General features: G+C 42.4%; 1 protein-coding gene across 1 annotated transcript in view; it reads left to right on the forward strand.

Moving 5' to 3' along the window:
* Positions 1 to 18,033, forward strand: part of LOC103507429 (unconventional myosin-XVIIIa) — a gene marked incomplete in the record, with an annotated part of 97,720 nt that overhangs the window by 23,504 nt on the left and 56,183 nt on the right. Inside the window, 8 exon segments of the mRNA XM_026822286.1 lie at positions 1,819 to 1,989; positions 2,614 to 2,758; positions 10,251 to 10,492; positions 10,791 to 11,018; positions 11,310 to 11,610; positions 12,131 to 12,390; positions 13,085 to 13,237; positions 14,327 to 14,563. Coding sequence (XP_026678087.1) covers positions 1,819 to 1,989; positions 2,614 to 2,758; positions 10,251 to 10,492; positions 10,791 to 11,018; positions 11,310 to 11,610; positions 12,131 to 12,390; positions 13,085 to 13,237; positions 14,327 to 14,563 — 1,737 coding nt within the window.

An 18,033-nucleotide genomic window follows, 5' to 3' on the forward strand; every position in this document is an offset into this window, starting at 1 on the left:
TCCGTTTACTCCCGCAGTCTAAATGTAGATTATACCTTGTTCATCCTACCAGAATGAGGCTTTAAAGTCCGTTTACTCCCGCAGTCTAAATCTGAACTTATTTTATAGGTAGATTTGATTTTGAATAGAAGTGAGAAAAATAGTTCACGGGACTTATATGTATTAAAAAAACTCGTTTTAGTTATTATTAATTTATAACTTAAAATAGATTATACCTTGTTCATCCTGCCAGAATGAGGCTTTAAAGTCCGTTTACTCCCGCAGTCTAAATCTGAACTTATTTTATAGGTAGATTTAAAACGTTTAGATTTTGAATAGAAGTGAGAAAAATAGTTCACGGGACTTATATGTATTAAAAAAACTCGTTTTAGTTATTATTAATTTATAACCTAAAAAAAAGAGCAGTTCTAAAGAGGCGTTAAAATGAGGGATATATGTGAACTTCTGGAAATTTTACTCTCAATTCTTGCATTGCTCCTTTTGGAGACAACAATCAGTGAAGCTGTACGCCCTCCTCCTCGATTTGACTTAAAAAAAGAGCAGTTCTAAAGAGGCGTTAAAATGAGGGATATACGTGGACTTCTGGAAATTTTACTCTCAATTCTTGCATTGCTCCTTTCGGAGACAACAATCAGTGAAGCTGTACGCCCTCCTCCTCGATTTGACATTTCTACTTATAAATATGTATCTCCACCGAGGGAAGTTTTGAATGTCCTGTACAGAGAACGTACCGTGAACAGCAGACTCAGCGAGCAGGTGAGAGAACGTATTGATCAGGAACAAGGCCGATCCCTTGAGAAAATTAAACTCCAATTGGTGCCAAGGGTCAAAACGATTTCTAAGGTGGGCGTTGATTCTAAGGCGGTGTCTCAAACGTACAGGCTGTGTGCAACCGATTCCATATTAGAAAATGAGTACCGGTCTAAGTCGAGATGTGCGCCGACATTCTGTTATAATTTCAAGTACGAGTTGGACAGGAATAATCTGGGCGGACCGTGTCTTTGGGATACCAAAGTTACCGGAGGAGAAGCCCAATCGGTCCCGGCCTATACACGATGTGTCGAAGTCTACGGATTGGTCGACAACCCGAAAGATGACAAAGTTCGGATGAACTGTTTCAATTTCAATTTTTTCAAAAGAAAAAAGAAAAAGCAAAAGCAGACAAGTTATTTGGGGGGGTAGACTTGACTTTTTTTTTACATTTGGAAAGACTGCGAGAGGGACTTTTCAGTTCTATGCTGGTAGTATAAACAGGGTATATTGTCTCTATTCTACAATATTCTATTCCATTCTAGCTCCTCCTGTTAGACAAGCATCGTGTAGTTCGTAGACCGGAAGGCGAGAGTAACTTCCATGTTCTCTATAGACTCCTGGCGGGGGCTGATGGTACTCTGAGGAAAGAACTGATGCTGGATGTCGTCACCAATAGCGGAGAGCCGAACCAGTTCATCATACCCTACTCCAAGGTAAGTGGAAACTTCATCGGACTCGTATGGTCTATGTCGTAGCATTCCCAACCCGGTTGATTGTGTTAGACATAAACGCCTGTCACCAATGTCGTTCCCCGCTTAATTAACACTATGCTACATTTTATGACTTGACTTGGACTTGAACCACCAACCTCCAGATCCAGAGTCCGCCGTGCTAACCACCAGACCACTGAGGTTGGTCCCAAGCCGTAGTTTTGCAAGTTATTTGGGGGCTAGACTTGACTTTTTTTTACATTTGCAAAGACTGCGAGAGAGACTTTTCAGTTCTATGCTGGTAGTATAAACAGGGTATATTGTCTCTATTCTACAATGTCCTATTCTATTCTAGCTCCTCCTGTTAGACAAGCATCGTGTAGTTCGTAGACCAGAGGGCGAGAGTAACTTCCATGTTCTCTATAGACTCCTGGCGGGGGCTGATGGTACTCTGAGGAAGGAACTGATGCTGGATGTCATCACCAATAGCGGAGAGCCGAACCAGTTCATCATACCCTACTCCAAGGTAAGTGGAAACTCCATCGGACTCGTGTCGTCTGTAGCATTCCCAACCCGGTTGATTGTGTTAGGCATAAACGCTTGTCACCAATGTCGTTCCCCGCTTAATTAACACTATGCTACATTTTATGACTTGGACTTGAACCACCAACCTCCAGATCCAGAGTCCGCCGTGCTAACCACCAGACCACTGAGGTTGGTCCCAAGCCGTAGTTTTATCATTAGAGACACAATACTTCAAAAGTGGCTGATGCTTGACAGGCGGTCCGTCAAGCATGCTTTAACGTGTGTGCTGGGCACAAAACAGGCAGGGTAAATGATTGACTTTTCATCAAGTGATAGGCGGCATTTCAGGTTGCCTGTGATCTTTTTTTTTTTCGCCACACACGTCAAGCATCTTGCCTGTCAAGCTTGCTTGAACGTGTGTGGCTGGCGGGCATTTCTTGCTGAGCTAGGAATAGGCGGCATTTCAGGTTGCCTGTGATCTTTTTTTTTTCGCCACACACGTCAAGCATCTTGCCTGTCAAGCTTGCTTGAACGTGTGTGGCTGGCGGGCATTTCTTGCTGAGCTAGGAAAAACCAGGGTTGCACTTTTTTTCGTTCAATTGTCTGGACGTTTGCTTTTTTTCAGCATGAAGATACACAGAGGGGTTTGATGGATTTCGTTCGACTCTGTGCGGCCATGTCTACTCTGAACATCACAGAGGTAGAACTCAAGTGCATATTCAGTATGTTGGCGGCTGTACTACATCTGGGCGCCGCTGGAGCTGTTAAAGGTAAAATAGCCAACCTTGTAAGTGCTAGGCCGCGGGTTCGATTCCCGACCATGCCGGATTTTATCCTGAACGGATAAGGTTCGTTCTCGGAACGGCTGGTTTTCTCCTATCCTGTTTTTCTTCTCTCTTCGATTTCGGGACGATGAGACCCTAGCAGTCACAGTTCCCTCTGTCAAACCTCTTTAAAAAAAGGTAAAATAACATCCCTCAGGTCCCAAAGAAATTCTATTTTTTTTTTTTTTTTTTTTTTTAACGACTCCTATCTTTTTTGTGAAAGCGCCAATCGGGCAAAAATTTTTTTTTTTTTTTTTTTTTTTTAAGCTACTCCTATTCATTTAGTGAAAGTCCCAATCAGGCTGCATAATCGAGTAGTTAATAATAATTAATAGTACTTGAGTTGAAGGGAACCACTAGGCGAGGTTAACGCCAGAGGCGTTCTCTACTACCTAATCCTGGGTTAGAGCTCTGAGCCAAAGACACGAGCGATGATAAATATGATGATTGAGTGAATGAAAGACTTGTAATACTGTGATACCCACATTGCTTTGAAGAGGCTATTACTGCACTACAAATAATTCACGATTTGATTGACTTTGTGATTCTTCTTCTTCTTCTTCTTCTTCTTCTTCTTCTTTTACTGCGTCTTTTCCCTCTCAAGTGGGGTCGACGTTTTGGAATCAAGCCTCGGTTTTGGGCGTGGCTGACTTCCAACTTCTTCTATCAGAAATCCTGTTTCACTTTGTCCATATATCTCATTCTTGGTCTTCCCCTGTCTCTCTTACCTCCAACTTCCATATCTTTCAACTTTTGATTGATTTATTTCTTTCCCTCCCTCAGGTTCGAACTCAAACAAATGGCAATTCCAGTCGCCGGCCGCGGCCCAGCGTGCAATAGTCCTAAACAAAAATGGACGCGGCACACAAGGGATCAAGAAGAGACCGCCTTAACACATGGCAAGGAAGCGCGTTACCATTGGGCTAACCGTTACCCTTTGGAACCCTTTTGGGGGCCCTATTGAGATGGTTTTTAGTTCACTTGTACAGTTTTACCTGTTTTCTGTGTTACAGGATAGTCTCATTGAAACCATCAGACGAAGTGAGCTCAGATTTGTACATTGTCTCCTACCTCAACATAACGCGGGACTGGTAGACCCCAGGTCCGCGGGACAGAACAGTCACCAGTTCGATTCCCTGGTCAACATTCCCCTCCTTAGATCTCAGGTAAGCGAGCTGATGGTTATTTCAGAGCAGGGCCGTATTCGAGTACAGTGTCCCCTTTACCGTAGGCTAGTCTCTGAAATTTTGGATTAAGAACTAAAAAAAAAGGCTACCTCCTCTTACTTGAAAAAAGTTAAGGGCCAACTCTAACATGAACAAAAAATATTATTATTTTTAGAGGTTTGATAGAGGAAACCGTAACTGCCAAGGTCCTATCGTCCTAAAAGAATTTCCATCTCTCTTCGAAGAGAAAACAGGATCAGTTTAGGAAAAAAATCCTCCCCAGACGGGATTCGAACCCACCACCTAGCGCTTACAAGGGCTGCATCCAACCTGCGGTCAGGGAGCACAGGTACAAAAAGGTTGCATCCAAATTGCGGTCATTCGATCACCCTCACACATCCAAATTGCGGTCATTCGATTTCCCCTACACATCCAAACTGCGGTCATTCGATCACCCTCACACATCCAAACTGCGGTCATTCGATCACCCTCACACATCCAAATTGCGGTCATTCGATCACCCTCACACATCCAAACTGCGGTCAAGTTCGGAATCTCTAATATTTCAGGTAGATCTGTAGACAATAATAGTAGTGGTTGCGGTCAAGTTCGGAATCTCTAATATTTCAGGTAGATCTGTAGACAATAAGACAACTTTATTTGAGCTCCATACTTCCCAAAGTGGTGCAGTACTGTTAAGATAAAAAGACTACAGATCTTAGCGCTTACAAGGATACAAGGCAGATGCGCTACCTTCCGTAGAAACTAGGCTGGCTTGTTTTTTTTCTTGGTAGTGAAACTCACGCAGTTTGTTAAATTTAACACGTTCACCGCCATGTGATACTTTACCGCCAGGATACTTTAAAGTATCACCAACAGAGTCCTGTTTAAGACGTTGGTGATACTTTTGAGTATCACTTTCCACTTGTTTTACATTACGAATGTTTTGCTCTGGTCTAGCAGATTGTGGCCTGGGGATGAAACAAGCCGAAAATACCGTTGGCCGTGAGAGTGTTAAAACCTTCTATGTCCGAATTTCAGCTCCGTGGGTCTCAGATACTGGCGGCCGTTCGGCTCTACAAGCAAGGCTATCCCCGCTGTATGCCGCTCACCGAGTTTCGCCGCCGCTTTGCCCTCTTAGGAGCCGCCCCTGGCTCTTCGACCCAACCGGCGCCCAGTGAGAAGGGCTCGGTGGTTAGCGGCTTTGTGCAGCCATGTCTACTCTGAACATCACAGAGGTAGAACTCAAGTGTATATTCAGTATGTTGGCGGCTGTACTACATCTGGGCGCCGCTGGAGCTGTTAAAGGTAAAATAGCCAACCTTGTAAGCGCTAGGCCGCGGGTTCGATTCCCGACCGGGCCGGATTTTGTCCTGAACGGATAAGGTTCGTTCTCGGAACGGCTGGTTTTCTCCTATCCTGTTTTTCTCCTCTCTTCGATTTCGGGACGATAAGACTTAGCAGTCACAGCTCCCTCAGTCAAACCTCTAAAAATGGTAAAATAACATCCGTCAGGTCCCAAAGAAATTATTATTATTATTATTATTTTTTTTAAGCTACTCCTATTCATTTGGTGGGCGTGGCTGACTTCCAACTTCTTCTATCAGAAATCCTGTTTCACTTTGTCCATATATCTTATTCTTGGTCTTCCCCTGTCTCTCTGAGGCTGGGGCTGCTGTTTCACCATAGTGTTCTGGTGGCACCCCGCGATTTGTACAGTCAGGTGAGGTGTTTCTTTCTCTATTTTATTATTTATCTTAAGTATGTAGGGTTTATTTTTCCAAAGGATATACATAGAATGCAGAACAAAGGAACGAAATCGAGGTAGGTTGAAATGACAAACGTATACTTCTTCACTATTTTTAAAAAATAATCTGGGTTTTTATTTCATTTTACGGACTAGTTTCGCCGGTGAAGGCATCTTCAGCGTTACAGAAATACACATAAACATAAAATAATACTATAAAAAACTAGTGGTTAGCGATGATAAGGGCGCTGTTGAGGAGATTTTGTTGTCCCTTGATTTGGACCATTCTTCGTACCGAGTGGGACTTAGCCAGGTAAGACGAGTTGTTTGATTTACTAAGAATTGGGATTATTTTTGTAGATAGAACAGAAGGGTATACAAGGGTCATAAATGCCGTAATTTATCTATTACCGTGTACAAAAGTTTGATACCAAAATTGGACCTGGGACACCAAATTTCAAAAATCGACGCGTCTTGATTCAAGGAACTCAAAATTTCAAAGTTCATCAAAATCGGACCAGGCAATCGGGAGTTATAGTTATAGCGGAACAAACAAACATCTAAACCAAATGCAAAATGGTCGAGTTAAAACATAGACCTTCACTTCGTTCGGTCAATTATTATTTTTTTTTTTTTTACTCCAGTAAATAGGAATAGCGCTCTTTACATGGGTAAATATTAGGATCACATCATACACAACTACACAGCCATACTATCGATCATTCGTTGAAAGAACGGAGTGAGCTCTAAATTTTACTGATTGTTTATCCCTACAAAGATCTCAAGTTAATAAAAGCATGCAATAAATGCAAAGTCGTCGAGTCGAAAACTGAAACTAATTTCGTTCGTTCGAAAATATCATGGGTGACGGCTGGGGCTGCTGTTTCACCATAGCGTTCTGGTGGCACCCCGCGATTTGTACAGTCAGGTGAGGTGTTTCTTTCTCTATTTTATTATTTATCTTATGAAGGGTTTATTTTTCCAAAGGATATACATAGAATGCAGAACAAAGGAACGAAATCGAGGTTTTATGGATGTTTCATAAAGGCCCGTTCCACTTGTGAGTTTCATCCGATTTTTCATTTAAATTATTGCCTACAACAAGGACATTTTGTGTTGTATAGTGGGAACACTCTGATTTATAGTAGGAATCGACCATCTATTCAAAATTTTCACCCAAATCCATATCCTCTATTAATTTCTTTCTCCCCCTCACAGGAGAACATCGATATTCCCGGCTTAAACACCCCAGACGAGGCTGAAGACGATTTCTACTCCCCTCAGTCCCTCGTATCCGTGTACAAAATTTTGATACCAAAATTGGACCTGGGACACCAAATTTCAAAAATCGACGTGTCTTGATTCAAGGAACTCAAAATTTCAAAGTTCATCATAATCGGACCAGGCAATCGGGAGTTATAGCGGAACAAACAAACATCTAAACCAAATGCAAAATGGTCGAGTTAAAACATAGACCTTCACTTCGTTCGGTCAATTATTTATTTTTTTTACTCCAGTAAATAGGAATAGCGCTCTTTACATGGGTAAATATTAGGATCACATCATACACAACTACACAGTCATACTATCAGGGTAGCAGAAAAAACACTTCTACTAGGTCAGGATCGTAGAACAAACACTTCTTAGGTCAGTGCTAATTGTAAAATCAGTGCCTTGTGATTCCATAGTTAATAGTGCATAAGTTCATATACCTGTTTGAAAATGTGTCATAGAAATTGTTAGACCTTCAAAAAATAAATAGGTACTCAAATTAAAAAAAAAAAAAAAAAAAAATAGGACGGAGTGAGTGAGCTCTAAATTTTACTGATTGTTTCTTTCTCCCTACAAAGATCTCAAGATTCTCAAGTTAATAAAAGCATGCAATAAATGCAAAGTCGTCGAGTCGAAAACTGAAACTAATTTCGTTCGTTCGAAAATATCATGGGTGATGATGGCATTTATAACATTTATGTATTACAACTACATCAGTACACTCAGTTGTACTACTATACAGAAAGTTTAGTGGCTAATCCACAAGAGAGAAAGAGAGGAGAGGAGAGAGAGATAAACTGGATTTAAAAAAAAATTGAAATTGGATTTAAAAGTTCCCACTTAAAAAAAAAAAAAAAAAAAAAAAAAAAAAAAAAAAAAAAGGGGGGGGGGGTCCCCTCAGTCCCTCGTATCTCTCCTAGACAACGCCCCCTCCCTCTCCTACAGCGGTGCGACCTCTACGACCAATGATAATCGCAAGCCCCCCGGTTTGTTGTGGCTACTGGACGAGTTGCCCGGAGCATCGAGTGGAGCCAGTTTCCCGGATTTGGTGTTCGGGAACTTCTCCGAGAAAGAGTACCATGGATTACTGCGGAAGGCACCTGGCCAGAACCATTTCATTGTGCAGCATAATTTGGGTGAGACTTCTATTTTTCGTAGATTCGTATAAGCAACACGTTCACCGCCACGAAACCCAAATTGGGGAATTGAGCAAGTGTTCAAAATCAGCGTGGCCAGCTGGAGCATATACTCGAAAAGGCTTCGGCGGTGAACGTGTTAACCCATCCTTGGGGCGGTTTGCCCCTACACCTAAGCCTTGGAGTGGGCTTTTGGTTTAGATTTCGGAGAGGTCAAGAACAAGAAGGGACCAAACTACACATACCTCGTTTCGAGATAATTTGAGTTAAAGTCTATTGGTTGCACATTTATGTGCATATGTAAATCTTGGACTTGGAGAACTTAAATAATTTATAAACTACAGCTGATATTGCTCTAGTTCCCCTACTAGAGCACAATATCAACAAGCTGGGCCCGTCCCTCCGGGAATTATTTAGCCCGTAGTTTATTCGATCAGTACCTATGTACCTACCTAATTTGTTTAATATCAAAAAACTAGAGTGGATAGAGTGCGTTTCAGACTATGGCTTCTTAGTCCATCAAACCGAAAAAAAAAAAAACCGATTTTGACTGTTAGTTCGTTCTCCCTCTTGGCCCTTCATATAATAGTAAAGATTCGCTACTGATCGCAATAAAAATCATTTTAATTACGCTTTTCCCCAGGCACAAACCCGGTACTCTACAACACGGAATCCTGGCCCCGTGTCACCCGCGAACCCACGACCTCTCGCTCCGTAGTCTCTCTTCTCACCGAGTAAACAAAATATCTCGAGAACGGTAAGACCTAGCTAGAGACTTGAAATTTGGTATGTATCTTTCAAATGTGACAGTCAGCTCCCATGGCGTAGTGGTCACTGCACTCGCCTTGCACGCGGGAGACCCGGGTTCGATTCCCGGAACTACTACATTAGATGCATGTGGTCTGTGTCGTAGCATCCCCATCCCGTAGTATGCCTCTCATCAGATGAGCGAGAAGAGACACAATACTGCCCATTTAGGTGCTGGGTCAACACGAGAACACCAGAATGGAACCCGTTGAAATATTTGCAATCGAAATATGAGTGTAAATTTTTGTCGATGGTGGGATTTGAACCCGGGACCTTCTGCATGGCAATAGTCCTAAACAAAAATGGACGCGGCACACAAGGGATCAAGAAGAGACCGCCTTAACACATGGCAAGGAAGCGCGTTACCATTGGGCTAACCGTTACCCTTTGGAACCCTTTTGGGGGCCCTATTGAGATGGTTTTTAGTTCACTTGTACAGTTTTACCTGTTTTCTGTGTTACAGGATAGTCTCATTGAAACCATCAGACGAAGTGAGCTCAGATTTGTACATTGTCTCCTACCTCAACATAACGCGGGACTGGTAGACCCCAGGTCCGCGGGACAGAACAGTCACCAGTTCGATTCCCTGGTCAACATTCCCCTCCTTAGATCTCAGGTAAGCGAGCTGATGGTTATTTCAGAGCAGGGCCGTATTCGAGTACAGTGTCCCCTTTACCGTAGGCTAGTCTCTGAAATTTTGGATGTGGGAACAGACACACACACAGACAGACAGACAGACAACGAAGGGAATACAATAGTCTGTCCTTATACCTTTTATTATTACTATTGTAATTTAACAAAGGAAGGACGGACTAAAAAGAAGGAATCTACTTAAGAAAGGAAGAAAGAAGGAGAGAAAGAGGAAAGAAAGAAAGGAAGGAAGGAAGAGAAAAAGATATCAAACAAACGGTAACGAAAGTAGTACTTTTAGCCCCACGAAGGACAAAAAATTGTTCAAGTGGGTAAAGCGCCTAATAGGAAAAAAAAGTAGTACTTTGAAAGTACCATAGCCCCGATCTCCGGTCTCTGGATTACGGATCTACCTGTTGAACCGCGTGCCTCCTTAACTTTAGCCAGTTCTTGGTATGGCAGGTTCCCGTTTGATAGTAGTCTTCATACCAATTTGTCTCTCCTACCTCCAACTTCCATATCTCTCAACTTTTGATTGATTTATTTCTTTCCCTCCCTCAGGTTCGAACTCAAACAAATGGCAATTCCAGTCGCCGGCCGCGGCCCAGCGTGCTGTCTCTCTTACCTCCAACTTCCATATCTCTCAACTTTTGATTGATTTATTTCTTTCCCTCCCTCAGGTTCGAACTCGAACAAATGGCAATTCCAGTCGCCGGCCGCGGCCCAGCGTGCGGCCAAATGTCTCGGTGTGGGTTCAGATCAGCTTGCCCGCGTCATATTCAGCTCCCCCATAGTGTCCCCATCCAGTGGGGCCGGGGGTGCGGGGTCCCGGCAATATCGCACCCCTGGGTCACCTTCGTCTAGTGAAGAATTGAACGGACAGGAGGCGCTCGAATCGTTTGCTGCTAATTTGTACTCGGAGGTGAGCGGCAATTTCATCAAATTTTCCTTTCATACGAAAATGGGTTTTTTTACAGCATAGGAGAAGGTCCCGCGTTTGATTCCCACCATCATCGATTAAAAATTTGTACCATACTCGTTTTTTGATTGCAAATATTTCAACGGGTTACTTTCTGGTGTTCTTGTGTTGACCCAGCACTTACAAGGTCTTATGTATTTGGTACACTATTTTTAAATCAAAATTACAACTTTAGCTCTGAATAACTTACCGTACCTCCGGGAAACCATACGTTCTACACCATCCACTCTTCTTTTCTCAGGTATTCAATAGTGTCGGGGCTCTGATCAACCGGTCCCTCGCTCCCTCCACTCACACTGTGTGTTCCCTGCTCCTAGTGGACACCCCCGGGTTTCAGAACCCCGCCTCCACTGGCCACAACCAGAGCGGTGCCAGCTTTGCAGACTTCTGTTTCAACTATCTGCAGGAACGGCTGGGGCTGCTGTTTCACCATAGCGTTCTGGTGGCACCCCGCGATTTGTACAGTCAGGTGAGGTGTTTCTTTCTCTATTTTATTATTTATCTTATGAAGGGTTTATTTTTCCAAAGGATATACATAGAATGCAGAACAAAGGAACGAAATCGAGGTTTTATGGATGTTTCATAAAGGCCCGTTCCACTTGTGAGTTTCATCCGATTTTTCATTTAAATTATTGCCTACAACAAGGACATTTTGTGTTGTATAGTGGGAACACTCTGATTTATAGTAGGAATCGACCATCTATTCAAAATTTTCACCCAAATCCATATCCTCTATTAATTTCTTTCTCCCCCCTCACAGGAGAACATCGATATTCCCGGCTTAAACACCCCAGACGAGGCTGAAGACGATTTCTACTCCCCTCAGTCCCTCGTATCTCTCCTAGACAACGCCCCCTCCCTCTCCTACAGCGGTGCGACCTCTACGACCAATGATAATCGCAAGCCCCCCGGTTTGTTGTGGCTACTGGACGAGTTGCCCGGAGCATCGAGTGGAGCCAGTTTCCCGGATTTGGTGTTCGGGAACTTCTCCGAGAAAGAGTACCATGGATTACTGCGGAAGGCACCTGGCCAGAACCATTTCATTGTGCAGCATAATTTGGGTGAGACTTCTATTTTTCGTAGATTCGTATAAGCAACACGTTCACCGCCACGAAACCCAAATTGGGGAATTGAGCAAGTGTTCAAAATCAGCGTGGCCAGCTGGAGCATATACTCGAAAAGGCTTCGGCGGTGAACGTGTTAACCCATCCTTGGGGCGGTTTGCCCCTACACCTAAGCCTTGGAGTGGGCTTTTGGTTTAGATTTCGGAGAGGTCAAGAACAAGAAGGGACCAAACTAGACAGACAGACAGACCGACCGACCGACAGAGTGACAGACACCGAAGCGAATACAATAGTCCGTCCCTTATACCTTTTTATTACTATTGTAATAATAAAGGAAGGACGGACTAAAAAACTAGAGTGGATAGAGTGCGTTTCAGACTATGGCTTCTTAGTCCATCAAACCGAAAAAAAAACCGATTTTGATTGTTAGTTCGTTCTCCCTCTTGGGCCTTCATACAAAAGTCAAGATTCGCTACGGATCGCAATAAAAAAACATTTTAATTACGCTTTTCCCCAGGCACGAACCCGGTACTCTACAACACGGAATCCTGGCCCCGTGTCACCCGCGAACCCACGACCTCTCGCTCCGTAGTCTCTCTTCTCACCGAGTCTACCACTCCGGGGCTATCCAATCTGGTTAGCACTCATAGGAGTGCAGGGCTGGGGAGTGCAACGTTTGATATGGGGGGAGGAGGACGAGGAGTGGCCAGTATTCGACGTACCACGACCAGTTTGCATAAGAGACGGAGTGTGCCCCTGCAGGTCAAGTTTACTGTGGTAAGTGAGTGGTGGCAACCCGCTGGCGCTCCTTAAAATTATTATTTTGTTAGTAGTTGTCAACTAGTCACCCTTTTTAAAGAGATTCTAGGTACTTGAAAAGAAGAAGAAGAAGAAGAAGAAGAAGAAGAAGAAGAAGAAGAAGAAGAAAAGAGAGCTGATTGTTTCACCGGCGTTTTTATTTCGTATCAATGAAACAACTACTACAACTACATATTTTAAAGAGATTCTAGGTACTTGAAAAGAAGAAGAAGAAGAAGAAGAAAAGAGAGCTGATTGTTTCACCGGCGTTTTTATTTCGTATCAATGAAACAACTACTACAACTACATTAGGTGCATGTGGTCTGTGTCGTAGCATCCCCATCCCGTAGTATGCCTCTCATCAGATGGGTGAGAAGAGACACAATACTGCCCATTTAGGTGCTGGATCAACACGAGAACACCAGAATGGAACCCGTTGAAATATTTGCAATCGAAATATGAGTGTAAATTTTTGTCGATGGTGGGATTTGAACCCGGGACCTTCTGCATGGTCCTAAACAAAAATGGACGCGGCACACAAGGGATCAAGAAGAGACCGCCTTGACACATGGCAAGGAAGCGCGTTACCATTGGGCTAACCGTGACCCTTTGGAACCCTATTGAGATGGTTTTTAGTTCACTTGTACAGTTTTACCTGTTTTCTGTGTTACAGGATAGTCTCATTGAAACCATCAGACGAAGTGAGCTCAGATTTGTACATTGTCTCCTACCTCATCACAACGCGGGACTGGTAGACCCCAGGTCCGCGGGACAGAACGTTCACCAGTTCGATTCCCTGGTCAACATTCCCCTCCTTAGATCTCAGGTAAGCGAGATACGGTATGATTTAAAATGCTGCTGGTTATTTCAGAGCAGGGCCGTATTCGAGTACAGTGTCCCCTTTACCGTAGGCTAGTCTCTGAAATTTTGGATTAAGAACTGTTAAAAAAAAGGCTACCTACCTCTTACTTGAAAAAAGTTAAGGGCCAACTCTAACATGAACAAAAATTATTATTATTTTTAGAGGTTTGATAGAGGAAACCGTAACTGCCAAGGTCTTATCGTCCTGAAAGAACTTCAATCTCTCTTCGAAGAGAAAACAGGATCAGTTTAGGAAAAAATCCTCCCCCAGCCGGGATTCGAATCCGCCACCTAGCGCTTACAAGGGCTGCATCCAACCTGCGGTCAGGGAGCACAGGTACCAAAAGGTTGCATCCAACCTGCGGTCAGGGAGCACAGGTACAAAAAGGTTGCATCCCAATTGCGGTCATTCGATCACCCTCACACATCCAAATTGCGGTCATTCGATCACCCTCACACATCCAAACTGCGGTCAAGTTCGGAATCTCTAATATTTCAGGTAGATCTGTAGACAATAAGACAACTTTATTTGAGCTCCATACTTCCCAAAGTGGTGCAGTACTGTTAAGATGAAAAGACTACAGATCTTAGCGCTTACAAGGATACAAGGCAAATGCGCTACCTTCCGTAGAAACTAGGCTGGCTTGTTTTTTTCTTGGTAGTGAAACTCACGCAGTTTGTTAAATTTAACACTTTCACCGCCATGTGATACTTTACCGCCAGGACACTTTAAAGTATCACCAACAGAGTCCTGTTTAAGACGTTGGTGATACTTTTGAGTATCACTTTCCACTTATTTTACATTACGAATGTTTTGCTTTGGTCTAGCAGATCCGTAGCCTGGGGATGAAACAAGCCGAAAATACCGTTGGCGGTGAGAGTGTTAAAATCCTCTATGTCCGATTTCAGCTCCGTGGGTCTCAGCTTCTGGCGGCAGTGCGGCTCTACAAGCAAGGCTATCCCCGCTGTATGCCGCTCACCTAGTTTCGCCGCCGCTTGCCGCCCCTGGCTCTTCCACCCAACATTTAACCCCTTTACTATGTCCGAATTTCAGCTCCGTGGGTCTCAGCTCTTGGCGGCTGTTCGGCTCTACAAGCAAGGCTATCCCCGCTATATGCCGCTCACTGAGTTTCGCCGCCGCTTTGCCCTCTTAGGAGCCGCCCCTGGCTCTTCGACCCAACCGGCGCCCAGTGAGAAGGGCTCGGTGGTTAGCGATGATAAGGGCGCTGTTGAGGAGATTTTGTTGTCCCTTGATTTGGATCATTCTTCGTACCGAGTGGGACTTAGCCAGGTAAGACGAGTTGTGTGTTTTATGAACATATGTTAACCCTTCTAGCATGTCCAATTGTAGTAGAACCCCGATTTTATGAGTTACAGCAGAATCTCGATTTTATGAGTTACAGCAGAATCTCGATTTTATGAACCTCGGTTATGTAACCTCAAAAATCCATTTTTTTTTTTTTTTTTTTTTATTTTTTGAACCCTTACAGAAGATGTAAACAATGGTTCATTAATTATTTAATAATGTTAATGTACTTATTAGGTACATAGGTATGTTACTTAAACTATCAGTGGAAACTAAAAAATCTAAAGTTATGAATTAGGCAACTACAAAACTTATTACCTTTATAATCTTTATATGATACAATGGATACACGTTCCGGTTTTGATCTTATCCGACTCGAGTTTCGTCCATCTCCGTGGACTTTTTCAAGAGGGGTGACGGTTTTTTTTTTTTTTTTTTTTTTTAGAATACCTATAAACCTGTCCGTCACTCTAAAGAATAAAATTGAACACCAAGAATTGGATTATTTTTGTGATAGACAGAAGGGTATAAGGGTCATTAATGCGGTAATTTATCTAATTACCGTGTACAAATTTTGATACAGAATTGGACCTGGGACCCAAATTTCAAAAACGACGTTTCTTGATTCAAGGACTCAAATTTCAAAGTTCTCATATTGGACCGGCATCGGGAGTTATAGCGGAACCAAACAACATCTAAACCAAATGCAACAATGTCGGTTAAAACATGACCTTACTTCGTTCGGTCAATTTATTTATTTTATTTATTTTTTTTACTCAGTAAATAGGAATAGCGCTCTTCATATCATGGGTAAATTATAAGGATCAACATATACACAACTACAGCAGCATACTATCACTCATTCGTTGAAAGGACGGAGTGATGAGCTCTAAATTTTACTGATTGTTCCTTTCTCCCTACAATATCTATAGATTCTCAAGTTATATAAAATCATGCAACTAAATGCAAAGTCGTCGAGTCTCGAAACTGAACTAATTCGTTTCGTTTCGAAAATACTCATGGGTGATGATTGGCATTCTAATATTTATGTATTACAACTTACAATACATCAGTACACTGCAGTTGTACTACTATAACCAGAAAGTTTAGTGGCTAAATCCACGAAGGAGAAAGAGAAGAGAGAGGGAGAGGAGAGAGATAAATGGGATTTAAAAAAAAAAAAAAAAAAAAAAAATATCCCCCCCAAAAAAAAAAAAAAAAAAAAAAAAAAAAAAAATGGCTGTGCGTGTGAATCGTTTAAAAACTTTCATTATTATTTTAATTCGAATACAATGTACAGAATCAGAAGGAAGAGATTGGAGTGAATGGGAGAATGGACCAAGCTTCTACTTCTTGAGTTGATAGTCGATAATTAAGTCTAGTGGTTTTATGAACTGTAGGACTTACGCGGGAGAAAGGCTCTCCGTATGGGGTGCGTATAGACCTGATCCGGGTGAAAATCCAATAAGAAAATCAAAAATGTCCTTTCTGATGCACCGTGAATTCTAAGCACATAGTAGACAGTAGAATTTTTTTTGACTCTGCCCGGGATTGAACCCGGGAACTCCAGTCTGCAATACCCGCTCGGCCACATTTGTCCTATTTTTGTCTTTCTTACCTCCCCTCCCCTCCTCTCTCTTTTCTCTTTTCCCCCCTCTTTCTCTCTTATTCTCCCTCGCTCTCTTATCTCCTCCCTCTCTTTCTTTCTTTCTTTCTCTCTCTCTCTCTCTTTCCTCCCTCCTCCTCTTTCTATTTTTTCTCCCTCTCTCTCTCACACACAACGTGTGTACAAGTTGATTCAACCTATCTCTCCTCTCTCTTTTCCCCCCCTCTTTCTCTCTTGTTCTCCCTCGCTCTCTTCTCTCCTCCCTCTCTTTCTCTCGCTCTCTCTCTCTTTCCTCCCTCCTCCTCTTTCTATTTTTTCTCCCTCTCTCTCTCACACACAACGTGTGTACAAGTTGATTCAACCTACATTCCTTACGAGCTAAGATGAGAGAGAGAGAGAGAGAGACTATATTGAAAAGAAGACTCGAAGCCTTCTGGGCAATTACTCGCAAGTTCAGAGATGACCTAGCTCTCTCTCTCTCTCTCCATAAGATATCTGTCTCCTTCTTTTCTTACTCTCTTTCTCTCTCTTATCTCTGTATTTATCAACCTGTTGATACCTTGATGAGAAAGAGAGAGAGAAAGAAATTAGAAGAGAAAACCTGTTATGTACCTTCTGATAAAAGAATGGGACGTCTCTCCATAAGATATCTGTCTCCTTCTTTTCTTACTCTCTTTCTCTCTCTTATCTCTGTATTTATTAACCTGTTGATACCTTGATGAGAAAGAGAGAGAGAAAGAAATTAGAAGAGAAAACCTGTTATGTACCTTCTGATAAAAGAATGGGACGAATAAAGAGAGGAGAAAACTAAAGAAAGAAGAAGGAAGAGAGAGGGAGAGAAAGAAAGGAAGAAAGAGAAAAAGATCTCAAATGAACAGTAACCAAAGTACCAAAGCAGTACCTTTAGCCCCACAAAGGACAACAAGCTGGGCCCGTCCCTCCGGGAATTATTTAGCCCGTAGTTTATTCGATCAGTACCTATGTACCTACCTAATTTGTTTAACAGTTTATTATTATTCTTGATTTGATTTTTCGATTTTACTTTCATGTAATTATTTAAAATCAAGACTAGAGCCCGTTCTCCCTTAATTCCCAATATAAGGTTTAAGTCACCCATTCATTTATTGGCCTTGCTCGGCGTAGCTTAACACAGGTGACGCTAAAACCGGTCTTAAATGATCGACTGAAGTGATCGACTGAACTTTCTCGCTTTGAGTTCATAGGTCGTCGCGACAAATTTCAAGATCAGAGCTCATTTGTGTGAGAATGAGAAAATGTGAAAAAAATCCCCCAAAACCAGTTTTTTTGGTTTTTTGGCTTTATGATTTTCTGGAAAAAATTTGCACCACCACTTTCGTGTTCCTGGTAAAAAGAGCTTTAATTTGATATATAAATCGACCAGGTTTGGATAAGTCTTTCTATGGGAACAGACAGACACACAGACAGACGACACCGAAGCGAATACAATAGTCCGTCCCTATACCTTTTATTATTACTATTGTAATTTAATGAAGGAAGGACGAACTAAAAAGAAGGAATCTACTTAAGAAAGGAAGCAAGAAAGAAGAAAGAAAGAAAGAAAGGAAGAGAAAAAGAAATCAAACAGTAACGAAAGTAGTACTTTTAGCCCCACGAAGGACAAAAAATTGTTCAAGTGGGTAAAGCGCCTAATAGGAAAAAAAGTAGTACTTTGAAAGTACCATAGCTGGATCTCCGGTCTCTGGATTATGGATCTACCTGTTGAACCGCGTGCCTCCTTAACTTTAGCCAGTTCTTGGTATGGCAGGTTCCCGTTTGATAGTAGTCTTCATACCAATCCCAGCATTTTTTCTGCGTTTTTTGAACTCAG

Source organism: Diaphorina citri, unplaced genomic scaffold (assembly GCF_000475195.1).
Source record: "Diaphorina citri unplaced genomic scaffold, Diaci psyllid genome assembly version 1.1 scaffold312, whole genome shotgun sequence".
NCBI lineage: Eukaryota > Metazoa > Arthropoda > Insecta > Hemiptera > Psyllidae > Diaphorina > Diaphorina citri.